At 39.1% G+C, this 24,971-nt stretch overlaps 2 protein-coding genes across 4 annotated transcripts in view; both read right to left on the bottom strand.

The window, feature by feature from the left end:
- Positions 1-1,541: 1,541 nt before the first annotated feature.
- On the bottom strand, positions 1,542-13,118 carry LOC109037206 (uncharacterized). Of its 3 annotated transcripts, XM_019051747.2 has the most exons (7): positions 12,688-13,105; positions 11,010-11,132; positions 6,815-7,043; positions 5,157-5,858; positions 4,439-4,674; positions 3,725-3,887; positions 1,542-3,255 (listed from the first exon to the last, which is right to left on the bottom strand). In XM_019051747.2, exons 3-7 carry the CDS (start codon positions 7,032-7,034, stop codon positions 3,104-3,106), a joined length of 1,473 nt encoding a protein of 490 aa, XP_018907292.2. In that variant the 5' UTR covers positions 7,035-7,043; positions 11,010-11,132; positions 12,688-13,105; the 3' UTR covers positions 1,542-3,103. The 3 variants fall into 3 exon arrangements, 2 of the variants coding, with proteins under 2 accessions (XP_018907292.2, XP_018907293.2); XM_019051748.2 differs by lacking the exons at positions 11,010-11,132; positions 12,688-13,105 and adding an exon at positions 8,143-8,391; XR_002009446.2 differs by lacking the exons at positions 1,542-3,255; positions 3,725-3,887; positions 4,439-4,674; positions 5,157-5,858 and adding an exon at positions 8,143-10,372 and having other exon boundaries at positions 6,906-7,043; positions 12,688-13,118.
- Positions 13,119-17,808: 4,690 nt separating this feature from the next.
- Positions 17,809-24,971, bottom strand: part of LOC140225863 (ATP-binding cassette sub-family D member 3-like) — a 131,962-nt gene continuing 124,799 nt past the window's right edge. Inside the window, exon 18 of the transcript XR_011900747.1 lies at positions 17,809-23,081. The gene's annotated coding sequence lies outside the window, so the exon portion shown is untranslated. The remainder of the gene's footprint in view (positions 23,082-24,971) is intronic.

Raw genomic sequence — 24,971 nt, 5'->3', positions numbered from 1 at the left:
GCAGTCGCGCCACCACCGTCGTTTTGCAATCTGCACCCGAAATCTATTGCTGACAGCTCCCGTGTCCGGCACCGCAGAACCCCGCGATGCGAATATGGATACAGGAACCTGAATCTCTTTCTCATGCCAACAACTGGCAACATCTCCGGGCTACCAAATTGATCTCCACGACAGCAATGGGCGGAGATCTGCAGGAGAAAATAGCAATTTTCTTTTTATGGGGCAAAATCATCTATATAAAGCCCACCTTTTTTTTATTCTTGCTACTTGCGATTACCCGGCACAAAATCGCAAACTGAGGTCGGGAAGATCGCGAAAAATCTTTATTTTTTGAGTAAATCCATTACATCACTGCTCAAACCTTTATTTTCCGAAAAAGCTAAAAATCAAACCGACCTCAGGACCTCCGGGAAACCCTGTCAACCTCGCCCCACGACGACGCACACCCCCAACAACCCGTGAAGCACCAAATTACCCAAATTGCCAGTTGCCACTTGCCTGAGTGTTGCCAATATCGCTCAAAACCGCAAGACAACACAGTCAACACGCTCTACTAACGGCTCCAGACAAGTCCACAAGACTGCAAACGGTCCTCAGCCACACGGGTCTCCAGGGCAGACGCCCCACCCCCATGACTCTGCTTCCAGGGGGCCCAGGGCGAACGCCCCCCCCCCTCCCCCCGCCGACGCAATTTGAGTGAAATGAGTAACGAACAATAGCTTAAGGTGTACATACATACTTAGGAATAAAATATTTTTTTTGCAAAGTAAAAACACGTAACCTGTCAAGCTTCAATCATTGCCAAAAGTTTACACGCCGAACAACGCTCAGCTGTTCGAGACACCCGATACGAAGAGAAGCCTCCCACCCTCTGGCCCCGCGCCGAGTGTCAGTGACTCTCTCGTCAGCTGCTGATCTCTTCGCACAGCGCCAGCGACTACGTCCGAGCATTGACCGGCGTCAAATTTTAGAAAACACATGTACAGTGCATCTCGTAGTAGCATCCTATTAGCATTCATTTCATTACATTAGATTAGTTAAACTTTAGACTTCCCTTATATCAATAAATTCTTGCGATAAAGCACTAAAAATATGTACAAAAATTGAACCTAATTAGATTTAAGGATGGCAGTAGCAGGGAATTGCCTTCCGACAGGGCAGGCACGACGGAAAAATCACCAATTTTTTTTTCTTTTTATTTCTCGCTTACCTAAAAAGCAATGTTTACAAGCACACAAGTTCCGTGACCCCACCGACGCCGGCCGCGGTTCCGGCGCGGTGCTTCCAAGACGCCCGGCCTTCCTGTGACCCACTACGGATAATGAGGTCATTATCCTGTGTCGTTGTGGGGGGAGTATAATGGAATATCGAAGCGCCGCGTCTTGAAAGCATTGGGCTGGCATCGCTCCCGGAAAATCAGTCGAACCACGAGGTTTTTCATGATGCAGCAGAGAGATTTCCGGCAGACACTCGCGTGGTGACATCGCCAGACACGGCTGTTGTCAGATAGCCCGAGGAATCTCTCTATTTCGCACCCCAGTTAGCAAGACTGGAAACCAACCCGCATCCTGCGCGTGTCGCGGAGAAAAATCAGGTTTCTCCGACGCGCGCGGGAGAGAGACTCTACCTTTTCGTAGTTCCGCGAATTTAGCCGGTTGGAGAGTGTGTCCAGCACGCCTCCCGAGACCGCTCCCACGGGCAACCAAGAGAGGCCGCGGAGAGACATCGCTGGCGCGGGTTTAGCCGGGTTCCTCTCAGGGCCCAGTGGAATCTCGGTCGGACCCGTGCAATCTTAATGTTTTCCCAAGAAATGCACGGGAAAAATCCGTTCATTTACTTTTCTTTGTAGTTAATTCTTCATTTCAGACTTTTTTAAATTAGGAAGCAGCTAGTGTTGGATGTAAGAGGTCTCCAAGTTAGTGCGGGTATTTACATTATTTTTTTTCCAGGCCTCTTCCATGCCACTACACTCCTTCTCCCTTATTGAATAAAGATTTTTTAGAAAAGGAAAGAACGAATTTTTCTCGAGCATTCCTTGTGAGGAAACCATGATTATTAAAAAAGATGTTGTCTTCTATGCAAGTAGCCGCTTTGAAAACTTGCTCATCCCTAAAGTGTCTACTTACTCAATTTTGTGCTCGCTTAACATTAAGTTCAAAATAGTATTTTCCAACCTGCAAATGCTCAAGTCCAATTTTACCATATAACAGGAAAGAAATTTTATATTTGGAAAAAAAGAAAAAAGAACTTCAAAATGCTTCACAGAGAGTAGCGACAGACTTTTTTTTTTTTAAAAAAAATAAAAATTGTACTGAAGATTGATTGATTAAAACGCTTGCAATTTGAAAAATACTATTTTGGACTTAAAGTCAAGCAGCCATATAAATAAAAACCAGACCATCAGGGGTCATCAACTTTCCAAAATGGCTCATTGATGTAGCTAATGATAGTATCTAATTATATTCAAATTAATTGTATGCAATGGAAAAAAAAGTACTGTTTTGGATTTCGAGTCCAGCAGTCATGCAAGCGAAAAAGTAGACAATCAGGGAGCATCAATTTATCAAAGCGGCTAATTGCTGTGCTACATTTCTGTCCGATTTCAACACCATACGATTATCTTTGGAACTTATTTTGATAAAATTTACAGAAAAAAAGGGGGAAATTATTTAATATTAAATGTAAAACCTCTTCCACACATTTGAACAATCAAACCCACAACACACTATGTTTTCTAAGCTGTTTCTTAACTTCCAGCATTTCAAGTTATTGTGAAAGTTATATCGTATGGGGCCAAAATAACGTATGATCTGAAAATCTAGAGAGATGAACACTGTAAATAGTGCTGAAAGAGCTTACTTTCAAGTAGTGAGACATGTAGTAGGAAAAAACTATGATTGAGTGCACATGCTTTTAGGAATTTTTATTTAATAAAAATATAAAATTATTTGCAAGTAAATACTTTTCCACTATAAACACACCTACAACTATAAAAAGACTACAAAAAAAGAAGAAAAAAAAATGACTACAGCACTTATTGACAGGAAAAATATATATACACTAAATACACACATATAAAATACGATTTCAAACTTAACAACAATTATACATAATCTGGCACTCTTTGGGGTCCTCGAGGGACTTTCTTTCCTTCAGCAAGCAGCCTTTTGCTGGCATTTCGCAGCCAGTTTTCCACGACTTCTTTGAATGAACTGGCTGTGTAATCGTGAAATTGTGGGTTTGCTCGTACAGCATCTGTAACAAACAAGGGAAGATATAAGTAGGAGGGCATTAGACAGTACACAATATTTGCACTTCAACACAGTTATGTTATTTTTAAGATTGGCACTTTCTGACACATCAGTAACTACTATCATCTAGTAACTATACTTACACAAAAAATTCCAATCATTACACATTTTCAATTAATTATTCAGCACTTAAAATCATGGACTGACGAGTGTGATCAGCTGTCATGTTCCACACCTACATGAAAAGTGTCTTTGTTCCTTCATTTTATTGATCCTAACAAAAACATACAAAGCTTCATTCGATGCACTTTATACTTTAAGTTTTCAAATGTAAGAGCTCATGCTCGAATGAAACCTTTCACTTCACACTCAACTGCTCGCCCCTTCCTCCTTTTCCTGCTAAGCAGATTATGAGGAAACATCTCTCAAATGAGGTCTATTCCAAGGAAAGGAAAAATTAAAGTATGACTTACGCAGGGCCATGTCATGTATCAGCAAAGTTTGAAACGCCTTGTTGTTCGATCCCTCCCCTTGGTAGCTATATTCCTTGGCTGCTCGATTACTTAAGAGGGTTCTCAGTACTTCCCTGATGATATCTCCGGGCTTTGCCCCTCCCAGCTGCAACAGACCCTGGAACTAATGAAACAAACCAAACATTGATAAATAATTTTAATGTTATAATTTAGAGTGTAGCAAATTCAAGTTAACATCATGTTCTTGACTCAAATATACATCTTTTTCAGGAAAAGAAAGTGTCAAAAACTCATCTTTTAGACAATTCACGTTAATAATTTTCCTTACTTAGCAGTTTATTTCTCAACACAGCATCATAACAAAAAACAAAAACATAACAAAAACATTCATTGACACGTTTCATCTCTGCATCATCATACTTAATACTTGAAGTATTAGCATGAACTGAGCTGCGATCAAGGTTCTCATGTGGTAAAAACACAGGAAACAAACTCAAAGAGAGGGCTGGTTTCTACCCGATTACTCAATAACCAAACAGTAAAATCGGTTACAATTTTCAAAACACTTTTCACACTCGTATGACATCTTTCCTCCGGTGTTTCAAGGCCTCTCAGATTTCTTCCTCCTCATGTGAAACAACAGTACAATACGAGTGTGTCATTAGGAGAGCAAATAGAAGATCAGATACTTAAAAGAAAAGAATCAATACTCACAAACTTCTTCCTGGTGTCTGCGTTTTCATTCAAGAAATTTTCAAGAGCCTCAACCTCCACAGAGGACTTGCACGGGAGGCCTGCAGGGTATAAATTAGCGAGACTAATTATCGGAGCTTTGTTGACGCTTTGCCCGATCAGCCCGCCTGATTTTGCTGTCGCTTTGAGGTATGCAACATCCTTCTCAAGATTGCTTAATCTGTTTCCAAAGTCATGAAATCCGGATTTTATCTCTCCTGAAACAAATTCAATATGCATCAATTATAATAGTGCCAAAAATTAGAAAAATCAACTACATTTTTCAAATTCTTACAACCCTTGGCCGACTTTGAACACGAACTACACTTTCCAAATGTTCAGATTCCTAACATACAATTTTATGCATACTGCCACCACTTAAACAAGGTTTGCAACAGTAGGGAAGCTTAATCTCTGACTGGGTAGCATTTAAGGTATCCTGTATATCAACACATTCAATTACCAATTTTGCGATTGAATCTCTAATACAGTCAGTTGTGAAAACCTCTAGATGGAGACTTTTCGGTTTCATTGTATCTTTGATGCATTGTGGCAAGCACGAAATTGCTCCTGCGTTTGATTGCAAATGTTCTATTTGTGAGACTGTTTCTTCTTAGGAGAAAGTATATTTACTACCCAATTCTGAAAAAAAATTGTTATGCCTCATTTCACTTAATAAATTTCATTGTTAGATACTAACCATAAAGCTTTAACAGGAGCTCCTGTGTTGTTAAATTTCGCAGCTCTTCCAGCTCCTCGCCAGGTGGATTATTTACTACTTCCTGTTGGGAATTTGAGGGTGGAGCATTCTGCGCTTGCGGGTTAGGAGGGATGGAATTTGAGGGTGGAGCATTCTGCGCTTGCGGTGGCAGGGTAAGAGGGATGGAATTTGAGGGTGCAGCAATCTCCGCTTGCGGTGGCGGGGTAAAAGGGATCTCTACATTTAATGCGGAGATATCTATGTCACTATCAAAATGAGCCTGTCTGTCTTCTTCATTTCTCGAATGAAGGTCCTCTCCTCCTGCAAAGTATGTGCCAATATCTTGAGAGTCCTCTACATCCTCGTATGTGTCTCTCCATGCTTCTGGTGTTATTAACAGTTCTCTCATATAGTTAGTGTCAACCACTCTAGGAGTTAGAGGTTTACGGGGTGGTTGTGGGAATGGGGGCAGTGCTGTACTCGCAGGTTCTGAGATTATTGGTTGGCTACTGCCTTTCTTCTGTGACGGCTTCTTCGCTTGCTTCCTTGTCGGCTGAGAATTCTCATCGTCACTTGAATCAAATCGGGCAGGTGCAGTGATTGTCCTCTTTCTGCGTCCCCCTGCTTCTGCTTCTGAAGCAGCCGATTCTCCGGAGTGCTCCATAAAGTAGAGCATCCTCGTGAATGCTTCCTTGTAGGTTGCTGCAACAAAAACCGTATCATGAAAATATTAGCATGAAATTGTAAGATTGTATCATAAAGTGACCAGATGATTTTGGTGCCCCCTCCCTCTGAGAAACGGGCATTCATATTGGGTCTGAACGCATGATCTATACATGATTACAAGAGCCACTCTTCAGTTTAAGAAAACTTACTACCTAGTAACATTTCCGCTAGATTTCACCGTCTCTCTCCCTTCATCCTGTCTATGAAATTGTGGAAAAATAAAGGGACATGAAGATAGAAATGCTTTCATGAGGTAATGAATCTTGCAAGATTAGCTGAACGTAATGATTTGGAGGGAAAAATTAAGATATTGGTGGTCTTACTTACTTTCAGGAAACAAATTGAGTAAAAAACAAATTGGTGGCAGAACTCGACTTTTCCAAACTTTCAATTTGCGCATTAATCCTCTAGGGCATGAATTAATTTTGGATCTTAGACTTGGGGGGGGGGGGGGGGGGGGGCACTAATTTATTTTGAAGCTAGCATAAAAAACATAGAGCACCAAATTTTTCATCAAAATTTTAAATTTTCAGGAATCCATTATTCAAAACAAAGAAAAAACTGGTGAAAATTTGCAACTTTATGCTACAGAGAAAAACCCCCAAGGAATTCTCCGTGACCATTATTTGGGGGGAAAAAAAATATCTATCTCAAACTGCACAAACTTAGGACGAGGAATAATTCTACAGAATGATTTAGATTTGGATCGAAATTTTGCAATGTGACAAATCCAAAGTGGAAGGCATGTATCAGAATTTTGCAATGTGACGAATCCAACGTGGAAAGCATCTGGCGTATGCAAGTGGCACTTCCTTGTTCAACTTGGACATAAGAGGTGGTAGCCTAACAGTGTATAAGGTAGCTTGTCAACCTTTTTTAGAAATTTACGTTATGAGACATGTAAAAATTATGCACACAAACATTGTCCTTACGTATATGATTTTGGAAGAGGCGAATTTTTTCAGCACTCCAATCCTCGCTGGGTTTGACGTTATCACGCCTCTGCAAAAATTTTGTCATGTCTTTGACCTTGGCCGGATAGAAACAGTAGTTAGGCGCCTCTTTTGAAATCCAATTTGATCTTATTATAACTAATCCATCGGCATGCTCTTCTAGAGTGACAATGGCAAAGGTAAATGGAACAGCTGCCATTCTTTCTGCCTGTGAAAAGACGTAAGAGGGCGTTTGATTAGTGATCGAAGTACACACAGGTGAACAGTACATTCAAGATGAGGAGAAAAAGTCTGTTTTCTTCAAATACAAAATCTAAGACATATACTTTTATTCAACATTAGTCTTAATTAATACATATTTTCTAACTTTTTTCTCTATCAATAGTAGGCGCTGGAAAGGAAGAGATAGGATTGAAACAATCAAGTATCCTTTTTTTTTCTCCCTCTCTTAATTTGGAAGAAAAACCAAACATAATTTCTTCCTTTTACGTCGACTTTCCTGTTTTCTTTTGTATAAAATAAGAGGAATGTATTTTCCACCACATAGATACAAAAATTCTTATGTAAAAATTTGATCTACTTTCTCGCTGAAAATCACATACTTTTCATGGAGGAAATGTATCAGTCTTTTATGCAGATGGCATTTCATTCACTTCGGTTAGATCTTTTTTCTAATTCATTGCTTTTCCAAGATTTTGCTTGTTAATTCTCAGGTGCTTTTCCTCTCTCCCTGAGCTAAGTAGGTAAATTACCATTTTGCTGATTGAGAAGAAAAAGAAATTCATGCAGGTTATTCCCAAGATTCTTTCACAGGAAGCAGCAAACTAAGCTGGGAACTGCAAATTATAAAAAAAAATCCACCGTCCAGAAGCACAAAGGGCAGGATATTGGGATACTTTCATTTCAGTGAGGATGAATTCAGCAGGGTTACCTCTCATCTTTCTAGGCCCCCCCCCCCCCCACGGGAAAATCCCACTTGAGCGAAACACATAATGCTTTAGAACAGTAGTTTCCATCCATTAGCATGACATAATGTACAGAAAGTTTCCTGTTCCTGCATTTTCATACGCTGAAATCCGAAGTGTTAGGACCTCCCACCCTTGAAAAGCGACAACGCTATTCGCTACATAACTCTCACCCTTTCCCCCAAAATTTATATTGCCCGTGGTTTATAGGAACCAAAAAAACTTAATGATCCTAGGTGATCATCGCTCATCTTAGTACACCAAGGATCACCCAAAGCCTGCCAAGTAATGCTATGCTCTTCCAAAAATAGAATTTAAGACAAAATTTGTTAATCATCTTACCTTTGAAGTGAGGTAAGATTTGTGAACTACAATTGCTAAGATAATATCGGTGCTAATCAGAGTGGAGAAGAGGCAGCGCAACAAATTCCGAGCGGAGAGGCAGGAGAACATACTTCATTTTGATGGTGGTAACAGGCCAGCATCGAACAGGAGACAACTTGCCTACTTTGTAAATACCCACAAGTGAGCTGTAGCAAGGAGAGGTAAAAAATTCTGACCGCTGTATGAAATATCGCCCGACAATGACAAGACCTTTCCTTCGCGGGGAATATGAGACACCCTCTACAACAACAATTTTGCCATCAGATGTTCCAACACATGCATCTGATTTTTTGGTGGAAACCAAGAATCCTTTGATTGTAATGGAAGAATAATGCGGTTGGCATAGATCATCGTAAGGAACACCATGAGCACATTCTTTACCAGAGAGTTGTATTTCGTCCGATTTTGAGATGTCACCAATTGGTCTCTGAGATTCTGAAGCAATTTGCTCACCAAGCCTTCTGATGACTTGCATTAATTCATCACTGGGTTTGCGTACCATATTCTTTAGAACTTGCAGGAAGTTCTCGAATTTAAATGCAGACACTAAATTCAGATGTCCGAACCGCTCAGCATCGTCTGCCAAGTGAATAAGGTTGTGGAAATTGTGCGTGATGAATTGAGTACCGTACAAAATTTTAAAAGCTTCAACGAAGTTTAAAAGTAATTGGCGGGCGTACTGGATGAATCCATCTTGTAAAACCAAAGTTGGGCATAGTAAAATCCTCATAGCCACTGACAAAACAAGAAAATTTTCATATTTCTTCTTTTCCAACACAGATTTCAGAACTACTGGACCTGTGTAAAGTAAGAACTGCCGGAGCTCTGTCGCTTTCCACCGCTTGATCAAATCCAGGTGTCTTGGTTTGCGGCAAAATTCAGAGGGTATATAGGCTCTAAGGCCGTAAAGTTGTTGGGAACATTGAAAGACGGCAGTGGAGCCAAGCTTAAAAGGAACAGTACCAAGAACCCAAAGCTTCAGCATTTTTCGTTGCACTCCTAATAGGACCACATGCATAAAATCTAAGCAAAAAGAGCTAGTCATATTTATTCCAGTAACACTTTCAAAAATCGATGCTTTGTGGTGAAAGTTGGAGTCAGTTTTCTTTAAAAAATCGTCATGGGTTCGTGGGGGGGCGTTTGTTTCGAGAAAAACAACTTTACCACCAATCCACTCGCCTTTCTGTGTACAACGAGTGCAGGACCAGTAGCCAGTATGGCCTTTACATCCTAGAATGAAAGATTTTGCAGGTGCATCGCAGCAAACACAAAAAACTTCAACCGGCAGAACCCTTCCATCAGGGAGAAGGACTCCTGACTTAATTAACGCCTTCAGCTCTTCAATAAATTTTGAGAGATATTTCTCTGCATCTGCAGGTTTACTGTATCCATGATATAGACCAGCCATGAATACTTGTCCAAGCCCCAGTATTGAAACTAAAATTGGCCAAAACTGGCTATCAGTGCTCTTAAACAGAGGCAATCCATCAAAATTAAGGATCAATTTCAGCTTGGTCATAGAGGGTGGTATGTGTTTAAGGCCTGGTGTTAAACTATTCATCAAACCAAAATGATAGTACTGGCCGTCATCAATTGCTTCCGCTTTCTCTGCAACAGGAGTTTTCAGCAGAGTGCGAGCATCATTTGGGATGTGAGAAAAATTAGGAAATTGCCTTAGGAGCTTCAATAAAGCTGAAAGAGCATTCATTTTTACTTTATACAACAGAGCCCATTGTATTAACAGTTGCAGAATGTTTAGAGAGCGGTCCTGTTCAAGATTTCTAAATGCTTCCTCGGCTGAGTGGTGAACGAATGTGTCGTAGAACGCTTCCTCATTAATTATTTCTGCTTCCGAGTCTTCGCTGGCACATAAAAAATCAGAATTTGAATCGCTTTCATCAATATTACTGACGGCATCAACATCTGAAACACTCCTATCAGAACTGATCTCTGTTGCATGAAGAGACGCTTCCTCGTTCAAAGAGCTGTTCTCTTCAATATCTGCATCGTAGTTGTAATGTGTCTCACACGATTCATTAGAACCAAAAATATTAGAAACATTCCTCGCAGCCTTCAGTTGCCGAGATTGTTTCTCAGCAAGTGCTGTAAGGTGCTTACGTTTACCCCTTTCTGTCATTTCATGGAACCGTTTCCTAGTTTTTACTACTATTTCAGCTTCAGGCTCCATCTGAAAAGAGAATCATTTTGAAACTTAGAATCTGATTTCCCTGCAGCAAAAGAAGGCAAAGAGAAAATGAGAGACCTCAACAAAAAACCTTTTCATGAAATCTAAGATTCAATTATCAAGGCTCGACGAAAGAACAGGGTCTCTGTTATGCTTCCCTTTCCGAGGTTTGCGAGTTAATTTAATTAGAATCAAAGAGAAAGCGCATCATAATTAGCAGAAACAGCAAGCTCCAAACCTCCTATAAATTAATAAAATGAACATGGTTACAGCGTAACTGCTGATGGGTAGTGTTTGTTCTCAAAAATTAGATGTGCACCAATCGAACCAGGTAAGTTAGAAGACTGAGCCGAATTTCATTTGAATGAGACCAATAGATACCCAAACATGCAATTTCATCTTCCACCAGTTTCAATTAACTCGCGTAAGATGCACCCACTTTCATTGTATCAATTTCCCCACCCACGGTTGCCCCTGTCCATTGGTTGGCAACATCAGTCTTGCTACTGTAAAAACTCAAGATGTTATGAGGAAAGCTTTTATGATTGGCGAAATTTTTCATTGAGAATCAATTGCTTATATTTCTTGCTTTTAAACCATTTCCAACAGGCATAATAAATTTAAATCGGAGAAACCTTACCTTGAGCAAGGCTGCAGCACCTCCACTTTTTATCGGATGATTGTAAGTAACAGAGAGAAGTTCAAAATGCAGTGATGGCAGATGGCACACAAGGATGATAATTTTAAAACAGAATAGGACCTCCTGCAGAGAGAAAAAAAAAATCCAATGAAATATCACAAAAAATTTAGCAAAATTACACCAAAAATAAGATTTCACATCGACCCTATTCTAAAATCTCAAGAAGGAAACTGAAAGAGCCAACAATACTAAGATGCCTCTGAAATAGGTCAAAATTGATCATTGACATCTGATGGAACCTTACAGATTAAAGACAATGAATACCATATATTAATTATTAAAATCTGCAAAATTATCGCACTTCAAAGGGGGAAAAATGGTCTACCTTCATGATCAGTTCTGTCACTTGAAGTATTCATATTTTACTTTACCTTCATTATTAAATCTCTCAGGCAGTCTGCAAAGCACCCTGTAGTTGCTTCTACTGAAAGTTCATTATATGTTGATTATAATATTATGCGGAGTCTTGATTGCTCCAGAAGTAAAATAAGAGTTTCTCACTTAACAAGGATAATGGGATTCCCGCACCAGATATCCACCGCTTACATGAAAGATGTCTGCTCTCAAGTTTGTTCCATAATGCTCGTTTCTTCTCATCTCAAAATATAAGCGGATTTTTTCTATTAAAAAAGATTTGGTCCCAACAGGACAAGATTATTATAAGAGGGGCTATACCTGCACATGAACTTAGGGCACATACCTACTACAATTTGAGGTGAATGCGCCCAACTGAACCATGAGCAAGAAAAATTTTGCGCACCTTTCTATGTACAAGAGAGTGAAAGAAGCTGCTTTTAAGCTGTGTTTCTGGCTGCACAATTCTAATAGCTAGCAGTTGAATACATTGCGGGAAATACAACACCAGGATCCTGCGGCCCGATTATTGAAACTATGTCAGCCCGACACGACAAGACATAGCCCTATCTTAACCGTGCAATATATCGCAATTCGATGTCTTATCGGGCTGGTTTAAATTTCGATAATCGGCCCGCAGACTGTTGAAACTTTAACTGGCTGTGTCAGCAAGACAAAACAAGACAAAGCCCTATCTGCTCCGTGTAATATCATGAACTACTCATCATGAATATTAAAATTACGCAGGAGTGAAATAAGACATTCTCAACCATGACTGAATACAGGTATTTTGGAAAGAAAATACATCCTCTTGGGCTAGAGTGGGAGGCTCCAATCCATGTTCACGTTTAACGGGTAGCATCTGTCAGCACTCTTTATCCTATCTCAGTTTACTTTCCCGACTTCATCTGATTTCACCCTTAAAATTCTGTCTCTCTTCACCTGAAACATGATTCGTTCGCCTGCATGGCCGAGAGGAAGAATCTTGTGGGACGGTATTTTTTGATAATTGCATTCCCTGACTAAATCTACTGTTTTCTGGCGGAAAAGAACTAAAATAAAATCACCCCCCATGTAGGCGAACGGTTGAAAATGGTAAAATTAACCGAAACAGGGCCCATCTGCGGTGATTTGAGGTTACCTGGCATGAGTACTCTGAATATGTACGGATCAGCAAAAGATACTTTCAAACAGAGATACGAAGTGACTGTTAAATAACTGCAGATGATTAAAACACAAAAGCTTTGATGAAGTATGTACTTACAGGGAGGATTACAAAAGTAACGGCTAACAGCAACTTCGCGGCTGGGAGGAGGAGGATGAAAACGATGAAAACTTAAAACTTGGACTCGGAACAAGAAACTCAAACAACAGAAACAGATGCACATACACACGAACAGCGATCACGTTGCGGTCGGCGGCGCGAGTGAGAGCGAAATAAGATAGGCGATGCGCTGCGCATACCCGATGGACCAGGGCGAGAGGGACAGAGGGCGCTTCTCGCAGTGGGAAACCCATCTCTCCGCGCCACATCCAAGAGCGGGGTAAAACCTGACGCGGACCAGCGGTAAAACCTAGGCACCACATGCCCCGGGGAGCCGCCTCTCAGGCGCCTCATCTACGCGTAACAATCGCCGCCCCTGGACAGCTCTCCAGAGTGGCTCCGGAAAATAAATGGCAGAGAAGAATCCTGCTAACTGGGACATCTCTCCCTCGGGCGTCGGGCTCCGAAATCCACGGAACGGCGACAGCCAGTCCTAGTCTTTCCTGGATTTCGGAGCCTACGACGGATGTTACATGCAAAGTCAGGAGGTTTTTGGCGAGCGAACCGTGGGAAATGACGCTAAGTTCGCAAGCCTGGGGACCCACGAGGACCTCGCTGAAGCCTCCTGAAGTCAGTCGCGTTTGCCTCCTTGCCCGTGTGCTCCACCCGGAAACCTCGGCCTTGTCGTATCCTGCGCCCTTTCCGTGGTGCCTTCCCTGTTGAGTAGCCCGAATGCGGTACGTCCCCCGGTCCCTACCGGCAGCGAACTGACCCCTAGTTGTTAAGAGTTGTTCTGTGTGAGATTGTTTTCTGTGCGTACCTGTGTGGCGCTTATTATTATATCGTTGTATATTACACCCCAATACAAGAGTGGCCACCCCCTAGTTCATGTGTTCCTCCTTTCCCTAGGATACTAGGATACATTCTCGAGGTAGGTGACTATTTATTTAGAGTGACAGGGCTCTTACATCCCCCTAGATCTACCCCCCTTTTCTAGGTCTCTCTGTCTGGTGGACGCCCCCATCTGCGATCCACTACGTGTTCAGCTGCTTGGCTCGAGAGCTGAGCGCGTTATACAGTGGTGCCAAAGAAAAGTGCAATGTTTATTTTTTACCAGGCGGCGTGCCATCTGCGCGCCCGTTTATGAAAACGGTGGGATGGTAAGGACCTGCGGTTGTTGTTTTGAAACTTTTGAAATTTAGCACCAAAAGCGGGTCCAATCGAGACAAAAACCGATGTAGGCTTTGGGTAGAATAAAATCAACAGTTTTAATTTGCCTAAAAGATTTATGTACATCCAATAAAGCGATGTGCCGGTAAAACTTTAAAAGAGCTACGACTCGCATCTTCACAAAATTAAACCTGTCACATTATAAATCAAAATTAAGAACGCAGACTCATACGTGAAAATACGTAGGGTAGGTGGGGGTAAGAGTACGCACCGCACTTTTTTCGCGCGCTTTGTTTGAATGTATAATGCTACCGGGTGTTGGTTGTTGGCAACATTGAGTTTCACCTGTTGACAAAGTTTTATTCGAAGCGGATGTGTTTTGACGGAATTATGAGGCAAATTCACTTTTCATGCGAAAAAGATCGATTCTTTTAGTATTTGTATTGTTTGTTGTGAGTAGAATAGTTGATGGAAAAATCGGACAGGCACCATATCAAAGTGTTATAGTGTTGGCTTTAATAAGCCGTAGTTGTTTTCACACCTTGGGCCTTGGGCCCAAAGTTTTAGTTTATATTGTCCAATATTTACAAATAGGGCAAGAGTACGCAGCCAAAAATGGGGCAAAAGTACGCGCCAAAAAGTGGGGGGAGGGAGATGTATAGGAATTTCAACATAGAAGATGTAGGCAACTCAGTATCTTAAAACATTTTTAAGTTCCTTCGTTCAATTTGGGCAATTTAACTTTGTTCTTTTCCTGTTTAAAAAAAATTGACTTCGAAAATTATTTGGGAGCTTGTGGAGACTGAATTATTACTTTTTTTTTTCGAAGTAAAAGTGGTTAGGCACTACTGGAACCCTTTGAGACCAGTTTCAGTCGTTTTCCGGGATACAACAGCAATTTGGAGCCCAGGTGATGTTTTTAAAAACAAAATTTCACCTGCGTACTTTTGCCCCATTAAATGGGGCAATAGTACGAATTTTCACATTTTTCTAAAAACTTCGTCACGGCCATGGATTTGATTTCTAACTTCGGACAACGCAGGGCACTTGTGCGTGAGGGCTTGCAGTAGGTACCTGACCCCTTTTCCCGCCTTAAAAGTCGATTCGGTCACGGAAATACAGGAAAAACCAAAAAATGCATACTCTTGCATACTCTGTACCCCCACCTACCCTATGCACTGCTACCATTGCGGCCGCGGCCATTTTAAAATGGCCGCGGCCATTTCATATGGGAATTAATTAATTCCCATATGAAACAAGACCCACCAGCTCCAGCTCGAGGTCCTTGTTCCTCTTCTTCTTCACGAATTCTGAATCAGTGTCCTTTCTATAGACGTGGTAGTCCAGGCAAATAAGGAAAAGAGCCTGCAAAAATCCTGGGTGGCAATGGTTACATTGATTCCTTGGTAATTTAATAGAAATAGACGCAAGTCTCCTTTTTCGCCCATCTGACGAGTAATTTCTGGACAAATTAAGTAAAGATGATACAATTTACACTAAGTTCCATACCTTAATGTAAAAAATAGGGAACTCAACACATTGCAGTGTTGCCACATACTTAAGATTTAAGCGCAATCTGCAGGAGTGATGACCAGAGATGGAAAATGAAATTTCATAAGTCTCAAATAAATTTCACAAAAGTTGAAATTTATTAGTTTTTTTTTAGAATTATTGATTGAACCTTTGGAGGTCTGAAAGCGTTTCAGATCGTCTTTCTGTTGATGCTGCGGTATTATGCTACTTTACTGAAGGTGCCAGACACAAAGAGGGGGCAAAAAGGGGAGTTTAGAGAGAAAAACCCCAACTAACCTCTAAACTCAACGAAAACATTTGCAACGCGCGGATGTTTTAGGCTTAGGGTGAAAAATTTCAAAATTTAGAATTACTCTTTCTAGGCGTTTCTTAGCATCCTGAATGTATCCCCAAAAGTTTCAATAAATTTCATGAAATTTTATGAAATTTCACGCGCGAAATTTCACTCGAATAAATTTCATGAAATTTTCCATCTCTGGTGATAACACAACAGACGGCTGAAATGCGCCGAGCCAGGCACATAGATAAAAGATGCAAACAAGCAGCATTAACAGTATCGGTGCATGCATGACCGCTAAACCTGACTTTCCAAAGAGCTTATGCCATATTCTAACAAGGCAATAATGGTCCAAAACCTCAGTGTAAATTTTATCATCTTCATTTAGTTCGTCCAGAAATTACTCGTCAGACGGGTATAACAGGAGACATAGGGTAAAAACCGCAAAAAAAACGAAATTTTCGGTCATTTTTCAAAGTTCGGCGCCTGCCATCATATATCGCGCTTCCTTTTGCCTTTAACAAAAAAGTGTTCTGAAACGATTTTCTAGGAAATTTAACGAGCTGTATTTTTGAAAATAATTACTTTTGTCTTCAGATCAACTTTTGGCGAGTTGCAGACCACAATCCGCATAAAAACGCATTTATCGCTCATTTTTTAAAGTTCGGGGCCTGCCAGCGCGCTTGATTTTGCCTGGAGCAAAAATGAGTAAAGGAACGATTTTTTAACGCTGTATTTTTGAAAATAACTAATTTTGTCGTCAGATTAATTTTTGGCGATTTACAGGCCATAATTCAAAAAAAGGCTAATTTTAGGCCATTTTTGCCAAATTGCAACTTTCCGGTCCGATGGTCCGCATGGTCACCAACTGGTGTTCTCTCTCAAAGAAATTTGCCAGTCATAATTTCGCCGAAACATTTCAATCCTCGATTTTAAAAAGCTAGCAGACAACATCTCCTCTTCCATCGATGGGGCAGCCATTAATGCATCTTTGGTTGCTAGTGTCTTGGTACAATTCAAATTTTCTAATTCAAGAGAACTGTCTCCCTCAAGAAGAAGCTAGCGGCCAAGCTTTTTTGGAACAGCTCACTCGAGGCGTTTGAGAATAATCTGGCAGCTAACTTCCATTTTGAGGAGAACGGTTCTCCCAAAATTTTGGTGAGAAAAATGACTAACTTTTCTATGACTTGGATTTTTAACTTCCAAACATCTAGAATTTTGGATTGATCAACAGAATTTTGACCAGCAAAGAGTTGTTGTAAAATTTTCCCCTCCCTCTTTGGATGATGATCCAATAATCTTTCAATTAGGAAACCAAGGATATCCTCGGGCTCAGTTCTCTCAGGGGATTCCCCTTTGACATGAAAGTCATCGAATTTTACACATGCGTAAAGCATCCATTAAACAGGAGAGAGCCAAGTTTTCTGTGCAGCAAGGTGTCCACTCATGGGCTTTACCCATGAGCAGAATTTCACACTGATTTTTTCTGAGTTCTCTTCTCAGTGTTGATTGTAGCAGACCCCATGTCTCTTCAGCAGGTTGGTCCTTTCCTCCTAAACTAGATCCATTTGGTCATACGTCCTTATTGAGTTTGTGGCACAAAAAAAATGATTCCTGAAATCGACAGGACTAGGGCTTCTGATGTTTCAGGTATATTCCTGGATTTACATAAGCGAGAGAAATGCCCGAGAATTACTTTTGATACGCCCATAAATTTAAAAATTAGGCATGGACAGAGGAGCAACTTTAACTTTAATTAGACCCAGAAATTATTCGGAGCACCCAAATTAAAGGCATATCCCTTAGGATGTCATCTCGGGAGCAATGATGTCAAAATGTTCAAACCCTTCAGTGGGTTACACATTTGTTGTTCAATTTACTTTTGTTTTTAATTTTATTCTAAGTTGCACACATTTGTTGTTCAATTTACTTTTGTTTTTAATTTTATTTTAAGTTGCACACATTTGTTGTTCAATTTACTTTTGTTTTTAATTTTATTCTAAGTTGCCCCAACGCCCTATTTTGCCGCCAAACTGCTGCTAGACCTAATATATTTTATTTCCATTTGGGTAAATCACATTTATTTTCTGTCTCCTTAACCTTCCATCCAGGAAATCGTCGATAAAATAAAAATTTAAAAATTGGAAAAACAAAATAACTGAATATATTTAAACGATTACAAAGATAAAAGTAAACATAGACCACTACCTATTACCTACAGCAGAATCAAATAAAATTATATAAAACAAATTAAAATGAAATAAAATAAACAAACAAACAAACCAAATTAAAAACATGAATAGGTAAAGAAATATTCGATACAGATCAATGATTTCTTTTAAAAACAAACATGAAGAGGTAAATAGAAAAACTCACCATACATCAATTTAATCTCACTATTGGCAAGGGAAGAAATGTATTAACAATAAAGTATGTACAACTTTGTATTTCCAATTCTTATCACAACAGGACCTTTAGAAAGAGCGATTTTTTTATCCTCCTTTTCACTTCCTATCAAAGCAGGATGAAAATCGAACAATAACTAATAAATAAAAAAGACATAGAGAGTACTTTTGAGAGAATTTTACGTTTGATGCCTTTACTAAACTTGATAACGGTGCAAATAAAAATTTTCATCATATTTTTCTTTACTTTTTTTTAAAATCAAATATATTTTTTCTCAGTTTGAATGTGATTTTACTTAATGTCCTGTATTTATTCGGGTGAAATGTGCACTTCTTTGTCACTTCTGATTGGTCATAAAGTCTGCAACACAATATATGCAAAAGTTAAGGATTTGACTTTTTTCCGTCAGTCAAAGTGCCCAATCACCACCCTCATGTGATGCCATGCTTCTGCAATGTTGGACACACTGCAGTGCAGATACAGGATAACAAGCGTCAGGCTTAACTTATCCCTCCAATTTTCTCCTAGCATAGTTAGATAGCTTCATTTATTTCATGCTCAGTCTTTCCCTGACTTATGTTTTGATTGAGGATTAGGGACAGGGCTGATTTTTTGAGGAAAAGGTATTAATCCGCAATTCAGTTTTGTCACTGTAAATATATTGTATGCTTAAACGGCTCTCGGTAGTACAGTTTTAGACTCAGTGGCTTTAAAGATTTACAGTTTATAAATAATACGAATTTTACATAATGGCACCTCAAAAAAAAAACGCAATATCCTGGAAAGGAAAAATTATCAGTTATTTAAGAAAGTGAAAAAGTCTGTGACAGGAAAATAAGTGGTGATGTTGGCGAAATAAATTCAATTTTTACATGTACGGTTTACAAGTATGCGTGTAGTAGAGACAGGAGAAATTTCAGTGGGACAAAATCAAGGCAGAGGAGTGTTTTTAAATATTAGTAGACAAAGATGCGATGGGCAAAGATTACGACGAGGTTGATTCAAACTATGCTGATTCAGACAGCAATGATTGAGGTAAAACAATTATTCTTCTCTTTTTTTCGTTTCGTCCAATGTTTTTGGTATTTATCATACTTTTTACCAGTACATAAGCGTAGGACACTTCCTTCTCAATTTCACAGGTGCTCATTATGTACACGTGAAATCAGCCTCCGAATTATACATGAGGGGGGAGGACACACTCAGCAAGAGAAAATAGGTATATTTAATTTATTTATTTTTTTACAATCTCTGGCTTTAAAAAGCATTTACTTTTATATTTTTAAGTTGTTTCATTAAATATGAGTATTTTATTTTTGTTTTGAAATTGAAAATGCTATTTTTTATAAACAAAGGAGAAAAAAAAGATTATGACAAGGCAAGATTTAAATAAAATATTCACAGAGTCATCTTCGCTCTAGATCTTACAGTAAAATCCTGATACAAAAAAAAAAAAAAAAAAAAAAAAAAAAAAAAAAAAAAAAAAAAACTAAACAATATATGGTTTTAAATCTCTAATGAAGCAGTTACACAATGCACCACATGAAGATGTTTCATATAATCAATAAGACAATTTCAACCATTTATTTACGAAAGGATCCCGAGCGCTACGAGATTGAGCATTAAGGTTGTGACAGATTATTATTGCCTGGGTATAGAGGCATTAGCAACAGACAAAGCAACATACACAAAAACCATGTTTTAAGACAGTAAATGACCATTTGAAGTCTTTATTTTTTTACACACGGGCCCAAGCCACAAAGTTGTCCTTTGTTGGGCTTTGAGTGGGAAGATAGGATACAAGTATCAAGAAATGTCAGTGGCAACTCAAATATAGACGAGTGGGGGCATCCTGCATTTCGCATCCGTCAATTACAAGACCAACTTCAACATTTGAATAAATCAGAGTTGCCACCAAATTAAGATAATGAAATGAGTCAGTTCAGCTCGGAAGGGATTTGCCTGCAAATAGTCGAATCTTTCAGTTTTCAGTGCGAGAAGATCGATGCACACGTTGAAATTTCACGAAAAATTGTCTCCGCGGAGATATAGCGCTCCCTTTTTAGGGGTCCTCGGAAACATGTTTGAATCGACCGCCGTGAATCTTCGAATCTACGCGTCATAGACGGGGAGGTGGCGGCGACGAAGCCAACCTCCTTACTACCGCCACGCGGTATATATCTGGAATGCTTAGAAACAACCGCGAGCTTTGAAAGTTTAATAATAAAAGCTATAACTTGATCCCAGTTTCTCTTATGGGATATCTGTAAGTGCGGAGGAGATAGCTATCGCTGGGAGAGAGATATCTGCAACTGCTGAGAGCGATCACTCGCGATTGGTTGCATCATGGTCATCGAATTTAACCCTACTTTTTTCTGGGATCAAGTTTCAGAAATTACTTTTCACGTATTTTTCAGAGTCAATAGAAAGAAGAATGTTATAGCTAGAACTTATGACTCTTCGATTTTAACAGAAATTCCTTTCTTTCATAAAAGCTCAAGGACTCATGTGGGGCTGTACGGACTCTAATAGCGTGGACCAAAAAATCAAAACACAACGGTGGCGCTCCCTGCGTGGAAAAATGTCTTACTACGCACCGCTGTAGATTCATCTTGAGGACAATGGGTATAAATCTCAAACAAAGTAACCTACATAACCTCCAATCGACCAACAAAAACACACCGCCGACGCGACGCCGCCGTGTATTCTTCCACTACGCATTCCGCCGCCATATTGATCGTGACGTGTATAATCGAAACCTACGAGCCGTTCAAACGCCGTTTTAGGCCACTCTAATTTTTGGCATTTTCAAATAAATTTTTCTCCAGTTTGCAGTCATCAAAAAAATTAGGAAAAAAACTGTAAGCTTCGGTTACTTACTACTTTCGTATGACATAATAAAAAAAAATGACTTGACTGACTCATTTTCCCTGACATTTCCCTGATTTTCCTGACACATTTGCGTGAAATTCCCAAAAAATTGAGGATATGTAAGATGGTTAAAAAGACATAATTCGAAATAGTATTCACACAAAATTTGCTGTTCCAAATGTCAAATCCATTCTAGAAAGAAAATAAAGGTGCATTGAAATTTTTCCCTGACACTTTCATCATTTTCCCTATATTTTCCAGGTTTTTTCTGACTTTTTGAAATTCCCTGACATTCCCTGCTTTTCCCTGACTGTGGCAACCCTGATAAATGTGTCAGAAATTCTTCTTTTTACACCCTCTTTCTTGAAACACAAGCTAAATAAGTTTGATTAGCAGATACGTGAGGAATTAAAATTTATCATTGTATCCTCTTCATATTTATGCATAAGGTAAAAAGGCGTAAAGATAACATCCAAGGCAACCAGAGATTCTCTTAATCAAGTAAAATTATTTTTAATTGTCGATTAATCTTGAAGGCTTTTAGTGACGGACAGTGTAAAATTAGCAGTTCATACGCTATGGCTGAATATTTCCTATTTTGATTTGAAAAGATAAAAAAACTGACTTAGACAGCAGTAAAAATAAAAAATTGCTTGCTATGTTCAGAGATGGTCCGTGCATCTAATCGTATTCTCTTGTTTGATCCTTGAAACTGCAAATATACATTAAAAAAATGAAATCAAACCTAATTTGTTCTTTCTTATGGACATTAATTTTGATGAACTTGAAAATTTACAACATTTCAAAAGAAACACTCTTCATTATTATTTTTGAATTCTTAATAATGCGTTTTTGCCCATTCGTTAATAAATAGTTTATTTATGACCTATCCCATAATCAATAAAATATTCATCATCCCTCACCGAAATAAAAATTATCAATAACTGCTAAGTCAAAAAAACCTTTTGAGGTCCCTAAATTCTTTTAATATAGTGCAGGGTCAAGATTTCCTCTTTGATCTAAATTCAATACCCAATCATTTGCATTATCGCAAGGATCAAAATTTTAACGCCAAGTATGAAATCTGTTTAATTGGGTCCTCAAAGTTTTGAAACTTCTTAATCCTCGTGTAATTTTTTGAGGAATATTGCTGATCATTATAATTGCATTCAGGGCAAAGAGTCCTTAAAGGGTCAGAAAAAAGAGTATCAAGAGAAGAGCACTGAGCAGGGTCTAAAACTCCAAGGATACCATCTTTTGGAAATGATAAAAAAAAAAGCAGCAGAGACTTTGCAGCATCAAATTCAAACTACTTCCATTGGAGCAGTTGGCCTTCATAAAGTAATGTAGTAACGCTAATAAAATCCCTTTTTTATGAAAGGAATTGATGCCTTGTTTGAGTTTTTACAAAAAACAAAAAAAATAGTATTGATATGAAAATTAATATGTTCACTAAAAAAATGTTTTTCGAAATAGTTCCTGCCAGGCCAGAAAAGCACGGAAAAAACAGCGGAATTGGAACACTTCAAAAAAAGGTTTCTACCCATTATCGTAACGATCGCGCTTCCTAACGATATGTGCATGACTACTTCTTTACAATTATTTGGATTGCATTTTGCAATAAGGAACCACTATCACTGGCTCTTCCATAAAAGCACCTTTCTGCATAGGGAATTCAATGGCTCATACGCTGTTTCTAAAATGAGCTAGAAATAGTGGTTCCTCATTGCAAAATGTAGTCTATTTCTTCAAGAACCTGTTGACAGTGCTTTAATTGCACAGCGACATGCTGTTCAAAATGCCGGTCACTGTGACAGTTTTGGTAGTGAACATGTTGACAGGGGCAAAAACTAAATTCCAAAGGTCATTATTGAATTTTCCTAACCTGAGAACTGATTAAATACATTATGATGCTCAGAATATTCATTAAAATGATATTATGAAATCAGAATCAATTAATTAAAAGGAAAGTGGAAAGATTTAGAATTGCATGCAATTTAACAGTAAGAGTTTTTTGAAAATTTCTTAAGCTGGACACTAGATAGAAGCACTTAAAATAGATGATGTTTCGAAACAGCATTAGTGACTTTGAGATTAACCACCGCTTGTCTTTGGTCTAAGTTTGAAACCTGCAATGCTAAAAAAATGGCAAGACTCTCATTTAAAGTTAAAATAAAATCATAAAGATAAAATCAATAAGTTTCGACTTTATATAAGAGAGATTCACCCATCAATTTTTATTGATGAATTTTCGTGAGATTTTCTTGGAAGCTTGAAAGAGTTTGGCAAGATTAAAAAAGAACATGCCTGAAGCTACGAATAATCATACACACAGCCAAAATGTTTTCTACAGTCGATTTAGAATTCAATTCAGCATTTAAAGGGGTGAATACATTTATTTATTATAAACTAATTTTTAGGTTTAAGGTGAATAGAAAAAAAAAAAAAAATTTAGTCGGAAAATGCTGAAAATAAAGACTCCTAGGAGAGTAAAAAAGTTATGATTCAATCACTGGGAGAAGAGCTAAACGAAGGAAACAGTAGCAAAGGCACTCAAATACTAATAAGTTATACATAAACAGAGGAATATTAGAGTGGGCACATGGTAAGACCTCTGCCAGATCTACAAGGTGTCTGTGAAGTCCCCTCCCCCTCTTCTAACTATAAACCTAGTTGAGCTAAAGGTTTGAAACGTGGGGGATGTTACTAGGTCGAAGGGAGCTACTTTTTGGCCCCCCAAAAGAGGCTGTCCCATTTTCCATAGGAAATGGCCGCAAGAGATTTTCCATCCATACTTTCAGGAATCATAACGGATCATTGGAGAGGCCTAAATCCGGTGTACTTTTCCGTCTAGCCCTCCAAGGGGGGAGGGGGGAGGGGGTCAAAGGTCAAACGCACAGACCGCCATAACTTTTGAACGAAGCAACGGATCAACTTGATCTTGGGCTCAAATAAAAGCTCTTGACAAGACCTGTACATTAAAGTCTGTTATTGGTAATTTTTAAATGTGAAAAAAATCATTGTTTGATTTTTTATTTTGGGTTTTTCTGTAAATGGGAACGCATGAATCCTTACAAAAATCAATTTAAATGAAAGCCCTTGCTTCAAGCTTTAAAATGAGCTATCGTTGAACCTGGGGAAATGAATGGTTCAAAAGTTATGACCGTTCAAAGTTGGCGCGGCGCGCTATTTTCGAAGCGCGCGGAGTGTATACTCGCGTGCCACCCCTCCCTACCTTTTCCCCTGGTGCCCACTTCAGCTGACAACGGATACAGAAAAGTCCAAAGCTTCTTCCACCTAGAGAGTGACCAATCATTGGTGCAAAATTACTTTCATTTCTAACGAAAATGGGAAATAAAAATAAATTAAATGCTAATAAACGACAAGAAGCTGGCATACATTATTTTTCCGCCCCCCCCCCCGCACGATTTCATATTTAAAAGCCAAATCAAGCCTCTTTTACTGCAAAATACACTCAAAAGCTGTCGATAATATTCGTAGGCTCTAGTACGCAACTAGCCGGCCAGCACTTGAAACTCGCATTTACTACTGAATATTTATCCCTCACCTCTCTCCGATCAAGCCAAATCAAGCCTCTTATCATCGCGGTATCTGATTATTCCCGTGCAGGTAAGTCTTGATGAGAGGGGAATAGGTTAGAGAGAGGTAAGGGATAAATATTCAGTAGTAAATGCGAGTTTCAAGTGCTGGCCGGCTAGTTGCGTACTAGAGCCTACAAATATTATCGACAGCTTTTGAGTGTATTTTGCAGTAAAAGAGGCTTGATTTGGCTTTTAAATATGAAATCATGCGGAGGGGGGGGGGCGGAAAAATAATGTAGGCCAGCGTCTTGTCGTTTATTAGCATTTAATTTATTTTTATTTCCCATTTTCGTTAGAAATTAAAGTAATTTTGCACCAATGATTGGTCATTCTTTAGGTGGAAGAAGCTTTGGACCTTTCTGTATCCGTTATCAGCTGAAATGGGCACCTGGGGAAAAGGTAGGGAGGGATGGCACGCGAGTATA

The sequence above is a fragment of the Bemisia tabaci genome, unplaced genomic scaffold (genome assembly GCF_918797505.1).
Source record: "Bemisia tabaci unplaced genomic scaffold, PGI_BMITA_v3".
NCBI classification, from domain to species: Eukaryota; Metazoa; Arthropoda; class Insecta; order Hemiptera; family Aleyrodidae; genus Bemisia; species Bemisia tabaci.
The sequence above is the reverse complement of the archived record's forward strand: the minus strand, read 5'-3'. Positions and strand labels throughout refer to the sequence as shown.

What these genes read in the sequence shown, in the direction of transcription:
- LOC109037206 (XM_019051748.2), bottom strand. Translation starts at nt 8,253, where the DNA reads ATGTTCTCCTGCCTCTCCGCTCGGAATTTGTTGCGCTGCCTCTTCTCC. An exon ending in AATCTTACCTCACTTCAAAG is followed by an intron (nt 7,044 to 8,142) that starts GTAAGATGATTA and finishes GTCTTTTCACAG; the next exon opens with GCAGAAAGAATGGCAGCTGT. An exon ending in CCTCTTCCAAAATCATATAC is followed by an intron (nt 5,859 to 6,814) that starts GTAAGGACAATG and finishes TTTTTGTTGCAG; the next exon opens with CAACCTACAAGGAAGCATTC.